Here is an 11,018-nt window from a genome sequence, read left to right on the forward strand (position 1 = left end):
ATGGCATTTTTTACGGAGCTAGAACAAATCATCTTAAAATTTGTATGGAGACACAAAAGACCCCGAATAGCCAAAGCAGTCTTGAGGGAAAAAAAATGGAGCTGGAGGAATCAGACTCCCTGACTTCAGACTATACTACAAAGCTACAGTAATCAAGACAATATGGTACTGGCACAAAAACAGAAACATAGATCAATGGAAGAAGATAGAAAGCCCAGAGATTAACCCACGCACCTATGGTCAACTAATCTATGACAAAGGAGGCAAAGATATACAATGGAGAAAAGACAGTCTCTTCAATAAGTGGTGCTGGGAAAACTGGACAGCTACATGTAAAAGAATGAAATTAGAATACTCCCTAACACCATACACAAAAATAAACTCAAAATGGATTAGAGACCTAAATATAAGACCGGACACTATAAAACTCTTAGAGGAAAACATAGGAAGAACACTCTTTGACATAAATCACAGCAAGATCTTTTTTGATCCACCTCCTAGAGTAATGGAAATAAAAACAAAAATAAACAAGTGGGACCTAATGAAACTTCAAAGCTTTTGCACAGCAAAGGAAACCATAAACAAGACGAAAAGACAACCCTCAGAATGGGAGAAAATATTTGCAAATGAATCAACGGACAAAGGATTAATCTCCAAAATATATAAACAGCTCATTCAGCTCAATATTAAAGAAACAAACACCCCAATCCAAAAATGGGCAGAAGACCTAAATAGACATTTCTCCAAAGAAGACATACAGACGGCCACGAAGCACATGAAAAGATGCTCAACATCACTAATTATTAGAGAAATGCAAATCAAAACTACAATGAGGTATCACCTCACTCCTGTTAGAATGGGCATCATCAGAAAATCTACAAACAACAAATGCTGGAGAGGGTGTGGAGAAAAGGGAAACCTCTTGCACTGTTGGTGGGAATGTAAATTGATACAGCCACTATGGAGAACAATATGGAGGTTCCTTAAAAAACTAAAAATAGAATTACCATATGACCCAGCAATCCCACTACTGGGCATATACCCAGAGAAAACTGTAATTCAAAAAGACACATGCACCCGAATGTTCATTGCAGCACTATTTACAATAGCCAGGTCATGGAAGCAACCTAAATGCCCATCAACAGACGAATGGATAAAGAAGATGTGGTACATATATACAATGGAATATTACTCAGCCATAAAAAGGAACGAAATTGAGTCATTTGTTGAGACGTGGATGGATCTATAGACTGTCATACAGAGTGAAGTAAGTCAGAAAGAGAAAAACAAATATCGTATATTAATGCATGTATGCGGAACCTAGAAAAATGGTACAGATGAGCCAGTTTGCAGGGCAGAAGTTGAGACACAGATGTAGAGAATGGACATATGGACACCAAGGGGGGAAAACTGCGGTGAGGTGGGGATGGTGGTGTGCTGAATTGGGCGATTGGGATTGACATGTATACACTGATGTGTATAAAACTGATGCCTAATAAGAACCTGCAGTATAAAAAAACAAACAAAACAACTAATACTAAACTTTCATTGGGTTATTTGTATGGAAATATGTTAATATAAATGTTTCAGACATTACATGAAATTTCTAAAAATCTTATATTTGTATTTGTATGGAAATATGTATGGAAATATGTTAATATAAATGTTTCAGACATTACATGAAATTTCTAAAAATCATATATTTGTATCTGTATGGAAATATGTATGGAAATATGTTAATATAAATGTTTCAGACATTACATGAAATTTCTAAAAATCTTATATTTGTATTTGTATGGAAATATGTATGGAAATATGTTACTATAAATGTTTCAGACATTACATGAAATTTCTAAAAATCTTATATGTTCTGGTATAATGTTATAAGTAATAATCCTAGTTATTACTTTAAAATGTATATCTCAGAAATAACTAATTTTCTTGTCAACTGCATTATTATGAACTTTCATCAAATCTTTAACCATGGTCATTTTTAAGTCTTTTGTCATTTACAGAGAGTTCTGGGTGTACACTGATGATTTTGCAAATATGTTCCTATACAAGGGTTTCATCTTCAAGAAATTCATGGAAAAGACTCTGACAAGTACAGGTTTCTGGTAACTGACTGTACTGCTGAACTGAATGAATAAGCATTTTCAGAACTCTAATGAAAAACTGATGAACTCATAAAAGTGCTAACAAAAGATCAAGATGAAAAAAAAATTAATTACATGGGACTGAGTGAACTGATGAGGATGAGTATAATTTTTGTGACTTTCTGTCTGAATTAAAAAAAAAAAATCCCACAAGGACTCAGAGGCAAAGAATATACAAATCAATTTTCACTGCAAAGTAAAGGAGCTGTTGCAGTGGAGGATTACTGGACTGAATGTCAATATGTCAATATTATGACATAGTATGAGTGTGTTTCATGTTTGGTAATTGCAATCATTGTTGCTTTTGTTGTGGTCATCCATGTACAATGCTTGGTGTCTGTCTATTTATCTCTTGTAAAAATAAAATACAGTGTGTGTGTGTGAAAAAAAAAATAGTAAAAAAAAAAAAAAAACAAACCCATAACAATTAAGAAAATGGTCATAGGAACATACATATCATTAATTACCTTAAACGTGAATGGATTAAATGCTCCAACCAAAAGACACAGCCTCGCTGAATGGATACAAAAACAAGACCCATATATATGCTGTCTACGAGAGACCCACTTCAGACCTAGGGACACATACAGACTGAAAGTGAGGGGATGGAAAAAGATATTCCATGCAAATGGAAATCAAAAGAAAGCTGGGGTAGCTATACTCATATCAGATAAAATAGACTTTAAAATAAAGAATGTTACAAGAGACAAGGAAGGACACTACATAATGATCAAGGGATCAATCCAAGAAGAAGATACAACAATTATAAATATATATGCACCCAACATAGGAGCACCTCAATACATAAGGCAACTGCTAACAGATATAAAAGAGGAAATCGACAGTAACACAATAATAGTGGGGAACTTTAACACCTCACTTACACCAATGGAGAGATCATCCAAAATGAAAATTAGTAAGGAAACACAAGCTTTAAATGACACAATAGACCAGATAGAGTTAATTGATAGTTATAGGACATTCCATCCAAAAACAGCAGATTACACTTTCTTCTCAAGTGCACAAGGAACATTCTCCAGGATAGATCACATCTTGGGTCACAAATCAAGCCTCAGGAAATTTAAGAAAATTGAAATCATATCAAGCATGTTTTCTGACCACAATGCTATGAGATTAGAAATCAGTTACAGGGGAAAAAATGTAAAAAACACAAACACATGGAGACTAAACAATATGTTACTAAATAACCAAGAGATCACTGAAGAAATCAGAGAAGAAGTCAAAAAATACCTAGAGACAAATGACAATGAAAACACGATGATCCAAAACCTATGGGATGCAGCAAAAGCAGTTCTAAGAGGGAAGTTTATAGCTATACAAGCCTACCTAAAGAAACAAGAAAAATCTCAAATAAACAATCTAACCTTACACCTAAAGGAACTAGAGAAAGAAGAACAAACAAAACCCAAAGTTAGCAGAAGGAAAGAAATCATAAAGATCAGAGCAGAAATAAATGAAATGGAAACAAAGGAAACAATAGCAAAGATCAATAAAACTAAAAGCTGATTCTTTGAGAAGATAAACAAAATTGATAAACCATTAGCCAGACTCATCAAGAAATAGAGGGAGAAGACTCAAATCAATAAAATTAGAAATGAAAAAGGAGAAGTTACAACAGACACTGAAGAAATACAAAGCATCCTAAGAGACTACTACAAGCAGCTCTATGACAATAAAATGGACAACCTGGAAGAAATGGACAAATTCTTAGAAAGGTATAACCTTCCAAGACTGAACCAGGAAGAAACAGAAAATATGAACAGACCAATCACAAGTAATGAAATTGAAACTGTGATTAATAATCTTCCAACAAACAAAAGTCCAGGACCAGATGGCTTCACAGGTGAATTCTATCAAACATTTAGAGAAGAGCTAACACCCATCCTTCTCAAACTCTTCCAAAAAATTCAGAGGAAGGAACACTCCTAAACTCATTCTATGAGGCCATAATCTTCTTGATACCAAAACTAGACAAAGGTACTACAAAAAAAGAAAATTACAGACCAATATCACTGATGAATATAGATGCAAAAATCCTCAACAAAATACTAGCAAACAGAATCCAACAACATATTAAAAGGATCATATAAAATGATCAAGTGGGATTTATCCCAGGGATGCAAGGATTCTTCAGTATACATAAATCAATCAATGTGATACACCGTATTAACAAATTGAAGAATAAACACCGTATGATCATCTCAATAGATGCAGAAAAAGCTTTGGACAAAATTCAACACACATTTACGATAAAAACTCTCCAGAGAGTGGGCATAGAGGGAACCTACCTCAACATAATAAAGGCCATATACAACAAACCCACAGCAAACATCACTCTCAATGGTGAAAAACTGAAAGCATTTCCTCTAAGATCAGGAACAAGACAAGGATGTCCACTCTCACCACTATTATTCAACATAGTTTTGGAAGTCCTAGCCATGGCAATCAGAGAAGAAAAAGAAATAAAAGGAATACATACTGGAAAAGAAGAAGTAAAACTGTCACTGTTTGCAGATGACATGATACTATACATAGAGAATCCTAAAGATGCCACCAGAAAACTACTAGAGCTAATCAATGAATCTGGTAAAGTTGCAGGATACAAAGTTAATGCACAGAAATCTCTTGCATTCCTATACACTAATGATGAAAAATCTGAAAGAGAAATTAAGGGAACACACCCATTTACCATTGCAACAAAAAGAATAAAATACCTAGGAATAAACCTGCCTAGGGAGGCAAAAGACCTATATGCAGAAAACTATAAGACACTGATGAAAGGAATTAAAGATGATACAAACAGATGGAGAGATATACCATGTTCTTGGATTGGAAGAATCAATATTGTGAAAATGACTATACTACCCAAAGCAATCTATAGATTCAATGCAATTCCTATCAAATTACCAATGGCATTTTTTTTTAAGATTTATTTATTGATTGATTGATTGCTATGTTGGGTCTTCGTTTCTGTGCTAGGGCTTTCTCTAGTTGCAGCAAGCAGGGGCCACTCTTCATCGCGGTGCGTGCGCCTCTCACTATCGTGGCCTCTCTTGTTGCGGAGCACAGGCTCCAGACGCGCAGGCTCAGTAGTTGTGGCTCACGGGCCAGTTGCTCCGCGGCATGTGGGATCCTCCCAGACCAGGGCGCGAACCTGTGTCCCCTGCATTAGCAGGCAGATTCTCAACCACTGCACCACCAGGGAAGCCCTCAATGGCACTTTTTTACAGAGCTAGAACAAAAAATCTTAAAATTTGTATGGAGACACAAAAGACCCCGAATAGCCAAAGCATTCTTGAGGGAAAAAAATGGAGCTGGAGGAATCAGACTCCCTGACTTCAGACTATACCAGAAAGCTACAGTAGTCAAGAAAATATGGTACTGGCACAAAAACAGAAATAGAGATCAATGGAACAGGATAGAAAGCCCAGAGATAAACCCACACACCTATGGTCAACTAATCTATGACAAAGGAGGCAAGGATATACAATGGAGAAAGGCAGTCTCTTCAATAAGTGGTGCTGGGAAAACTGGTCAGCTACATGTAAAAGAATGAAATTAGAACATTCCCTAACACCATACACAAAAATAAACTCAAAATGGATTAGAGACCTAAATGTAAGACCAGAAACTATAAAACTCTTAGAGGAAAACATAGGAAGAACACTCTTTGACATAAATCACAGCAAGATCTTTTTTGATCCACCTCCTAGAGTAATGGAAATAAAAACAAAAATAAACAAATTGGACCTAATGAAACTTAAAAGTTTTTGCACAGCAAAGGAAACTATAAACAAGACAAAAAGACAACCCTCAGAATGGGAGAAAATATTTGCAAACAAAGCAACTGACAAAGGATTAATCTCCAAAATATTTAAACAGCTCATGCAGCTCAATATTAAAAAAACAAACAACCCAATCCAAAAATGGGCAGAAGACCTAAACAGAGATTTCTCCAAAGAAGACATACAGATGGCCAAGAAGCACATGAAAAGCTGCTCAACATCACTAATTATTAGAGAAATGCAAATCAAAACTACAATGAGGTATCACCTCACACCAGTTAGAATGGGCATCATCAGAAAATCTACAAACAACAAATGCTGGAGAGGGTGTGGAGAAAAGGGAACCCTCTTGCACTGTTGGTGGGAATGTAAATGGATACAACCACTATGGAGAACAGTATGGAGGTTCCTTAAAAAACTAAAAATAGAATTACCATATGACCCAGCAATCCCACTACTGGGCATATACCCGGAGAAAACCATAATTCAAAAAGACACATGCACCCCAATGTTCATTGCAGCACTATTTACAATAGCCAGGTCATGGAAGCAACCTAAATGCCCATCGACAGACAAATGGATAAAGAAGATGTGGTACATATATACAATGGAATATTACTCAGCCATAAAAAGGAACGAAATTGGGTCATTTGTAGAGACATGGATGAATCTAGAGATTGTCATACAGAGTGAAGTAAGTCAGAAAGAGAAAAAGAAATATCATATATTAACGTGTATATGTGGAACCAAAAAAAATGGTACAGATGAACCAGTTTGCAGGGCAGAAATTGAGACACAGATGTAAAGAACAAACTTATGGACACCAAGGGGGGAAAGCGGCAGGGGTGAGGGATGATGAATTGGGATATTGGGATTGACATACATACACTAATACGTATAAAATGGATAACTAACAAGAACCTGCTGTATAAAAAAATAAATAAAATAAAATTCAAAAATTCAAAAAAAAAAAAAGAAAGACCGAGGTAAATGACAAAAGTAAGAACTAAGACTTGAAAGTGGGAGGTAGGTATGGAGGTGTGTGACACCTGGGGATGTCAGCCTGGGAATGGCTCTTTTTCTTAAAAATCTAATTATGTTCTACAGACATAAATTTGATTTTTTTTGTTGTTTTGTTATGTTTTGTTTTGTTTTGGCCGCGCTGCATGGCTTACGGGATCTTAGTTCCCCAACCAGGGATTGAACCCGGGTCCCAGCAGTGAAAGCGCCGAGTCCTAACCACTGGACTGCCAGGGAATTCCCATAGCTTTGAATTTTAATCAAAATTTTAAAATATGGAAGGCATCCACAGCAAGTGAGAAGTGTGGTACACCTCAATAGCCAAGTAGGGTGGATTCATGGGGTGCAGGGGGTGGGGAGAGGCACCATGGTGGGTTGAGACGAAAAGGCCAAGCATCCCAGGAGAGAGGGAACAACACAGGTGGTTGAACAGAGGGGTCCTGATGGCCTCCTTATTCTTGATCTGTACCACATTCTCATTAGAAAGGTCATTAGGCAGAAATGAGGGTGGGGGAGATGGACAGCAAGGGATTCCAATTAGTAGGCTGGGCCCAGTTCTAGGGAGTGAGGAAGCAAGTCTGATGGCGGCAGTGGTTGTGGGGATGAAAAGGAAGCAGGGGTGACAGACATTTCTAGGGGACTCGCTGGCACACGATTCACTGGCTGAAGGGAACGAGGAAGAGGAGGGAGTTGATGGGAGTGATGAGGGGGAGCAGGTTGGAGAAGAAAGATTCAGTCCTAACCGTGGACACCACCCCCAAGGCAGAAGGCTCTCCCTCCCCCATCCAACACTAAAATCATTGTGTGCAAAGGTGAGGCTCCAAGGGGTAGAGTTAGGAGCTCAAGCTTGGGAGTCTTGGGTTAAAATACCTAAAAAGATAGAGCCGTATAAAAGAAAGGCATGGACTTTGCAGCTGGACAGACTTGAGGCACAGTTGTGCCACGTCGTGTCTGTGTGACATTAAGCACCAAGATGAGCCTGACCACAGCCCCCTCACAGTCGCCAGGTGAGTCGGAGGAAAGAGCTGCTGTAAAACGCCTCACACAGCATCTGCCAACACGAGCGAGCTCCCTCCCATCCTACGTCCCAACTCCCACTCCCCCGACGGCATGCAGGTCTTCAAGGAAGACCCTACAAGCTCTTCTGAGCTTGGCTCTTTCCTGCATCCCTCAGGCTGTGAGGTCCCAGAAGATTCCTGGGAGGCACCTCCAATTCCCCTCCCATCAGCTCAGGAACGGAGACCACACAGGATTGATGCATCAACCAGAAAGTCAGCTTTATTAGCCCACCACCAGCAGAGAGGGAGGGAAGACAGCTAGGGTGAGCAGGGGCTGGACCCAGGCCTTGAGGTGGTGAGGTCGGCGGGTGGGCAAAGGCGGCCCCGGGACCCTCAGGAGCCTTACCTTAGCAGGAAACATAGTTCTGGCCGGATGGGTGCTGGGAGGACAGGCTGTAGGGAAGAAAAGGTAGAGCGGTTAGGTGTGTTGGGAGCAGCAGGGGTGGGGCTGAAGGGTCTGTGGGGCAGGACAGGGGGGGGTCCCCACTCACTGGGCGTCCTCGCCCTCCAGCAGGCGGCGGTAGGTGGTGATCTCCTGCTCCAGCTGAGTCTTCACGTCCAGCAGGATCTGGTACTCGTGGTTCTGCTGCGCCATCTTGCAGCGCAGCTGGGCCAACTGCTCCTCCACGCTGCAGATCAGCTCCTGGATCTGGGCCAGCTGCAGGCAGTAGCGGTTTTTGGTCTCCTCCAGGCTCTTCTCCAGGGATGCTTTCTGTGAATGTGAGAGAGCGAAAGAGAGAGTCAACGGAGGGGGTCACTGCTGTCCCCCCAGGTCTCTGGGCATGTTTCCTGAGAGGTGCATGGATTTTTGACCCCAGCTGGGCTACTGATGGGCTAGGCAACGTGGAGAAAAGTTATTCCACTATTTGTTCTGGGCCTTAATTTCTCCATCTATATAATGGGTACAGTGATCCCTCCAACCCACTCCTGGGAAAAGAGAGACGGAACCGTACTGCAGCGGTGTTCCATTACAGGGGGTGGTGCCATTACTGGCGACTTGGAGGCTGGGGCTGAGCCTGATCCTTCTTACCATGCAGAGCTGGGACTGCAGTTTGACCTCCAGGCCCCGGGGCACCCTTCGGAGCTCATTCAACTCATTGCGGCTGTTCTGCATCAGCTCGCTGTTAGAGGTCACTTCTTTGCTCAGCTCCTCTGTCTGAGATAGGAAAGAACAGAAGGTGTGAGGCACTCCAGAGGCACCCCGGCTGGGAGGTCCTGCAGGAGGACTGAGGACCCACATCACCTTGCTCAGGAACCAGGCCTCGGCATCTCTGTGGTTCTTGTCTGCTATCTGTTCATACTGGTCGCGCATCTCATTCAGGATGTGGCTCAGGTCCACGCTGGGGACAGCATCCACCTCCACGCTGACGTCCCCTCTGGTCTGACTCCGCAGGGTAAGCGTCTCCTAGGAAGGGATGGGGGGAGGCGGTCAGCTCAGCTGCCCCCTTCCCTGGCCCCAGGTGCATCTGCAGACCCACTGGATCAGCCTCCCACTGCCAGCAGCAGTCTTAACTCCTCATGGTTCTTCTTCAGCCAGCTCCTCCTTCAGGCCCTCGATCTGCATCTCCAGGTCAGTCCTTACCAGGGTCAACTCGTCCAGCACCCTGCGCGGGCCATTGATGTGAGCCTCCACGCCCTGGCGCAGGGCCAGCACATGCTCATACCTGGCAAGACAAAGGTCAGGGCCTCAGGGTCCATCATGAAGTTTCTGAGGCTCCAGACCTGCTGGTCCTCCTGTCTGGACAACCCCACTTCTCACCCCCTGCCCTCTGCTCTCTGCCCTCAGCCCACCACTGTGCTGCTCACTTGGGCCTGAAGTCATCGGCTGCCAGCCTGGCGTTGTCAATCTGCAGAAGGGGCTGTGTATTCTCTATTGTGGCCTCGAAGATCTGCAGAGGGGGTGAAGGACAGGTCCGGTTAGCCAAGGCCCTGCTGCTCAGGGGTGAACAGCAAAGAGGGGAGAAAGGAGCCTCCCCATACTTGGGGTTATCTGGCTGGCAGGTCAGTCTTTACTCTCCCCAAGACAGCCTAGGGTGCCTTCTCCACCCAGCTCAGCATGTGCAGGGGATGCACCCACATATCCACCACCCCATCCTGGGCCCCATCTTACTTTGGAGAGAAGCTGATCCAAAGAATGTTTGCAGGGAGCAAGAGAGTCAGGGTACCAGGTCCAGCTCAGATACCCTGATGCTAAAAAGGGACCCTCCGCCACCAGTTCTGAGTAGTCCATGGCCACTCCTCAAAAGCGGGCCTCAGTCCCCCTGTTTGGAAGACGAAGATGCTAAGCAAGCGTTTTTCTAGGGTCCACTGCAGCCATGATGACCTCTAGCAACACTCCACCACCAGAGCCGCCCACCTGGCCACCCCACCTTGTTCCTCAGGTCCTCGATGGTCTTGAAGTAGGTGCTGTAGTCACGGGCGGGCCCGGGCCCCTGCTTCTGGTACCAGTCGCGGATCTTCACCTCCAGCTCCGTGCTGGCCTCCTCCAGGGCGCGCACCTTCTCCAGGTAGGAGGCCAGGCGGTCGCTGAGGTTCTGCATGGTGATCTTCTCATTGCCAGAGAGGAGGTCACCATCGCCACCACTGAGGCAGACTCCAAGGCCACCACCATATCCTCCAACGAAGATGCGACCCAGGGCCCCACCAAAGCTGCTGCTGCTGCCGAAGCTGCCACCATAGCCGCCCCCGAGCCCGCAGACACCCCCGGAGGACTAGCGGGAGGAGGAGACAGACAGGCCCTCGTTGGCGCTGGGGGACCGGCAGGAGCCTCCGGCCGGGACGGAAGACCCGCGGCTGGAGCCACCGCCGATGCCGCAGGAGCCCTTGATGGAGCTGGAGGAGGTGAACTGGCGCCTGCAGGTGGTCATGGTGAGAAGAGAGAAGAGAAAGGTGCTCGGGGAGGCTGGGAGGATGCTGAGACGTCCTCAAACCCCAGGAACGTTTATATGCACGTGAGGAAGGAGGGGCCCTCCCGGCTG

At 43.5% G+C, this 11,018-nt stretch overlaps 1 protein-coding gene across 1 annotated transcript; it reads right to left on the reverse strand.

Annotated features, from left to right (window-relative positions):
* Nucleotides 1–8,234: 8,234 nt before the first annotated feature.
* On the reverse strand, nucleotides 8,235–11,018 carry LOC309619296 (keratin, type I cytoskeletal 16-like). The gene is given in 9 exon segments (XM_082374361.1): nucleotides 8,235–8,433; nucleotides 8,532–8,752; nucleotides 9,071–9,196; nucleotides 9,284–9,445; nucleotides 9,553–9,574; nucleotides 9,576–9,704; nucleotides 9,847–9,929; nucleotides 10,410–10,751; nucleotides 10,755–11,018. Coding segments are annotated over 9 exon segments (1,284 nt in total). The 5' UTR covers nucleotides 10,908–11,018; the 3' UTR covers nucleotides 8,235–8,387.

Source organism: Balaenoptera borealis, assembly GCF_965194805.1.
Source record: "Balaenoptera borealis genome assembly, chromosome: 20".
NCBI classification, from domain to species: Eukaryota; Metazoa; Chordata; class Mammalia; order Artiodactyla; family Balaenopteridae; genus Balaenoptera; species Balaenoptera borealis.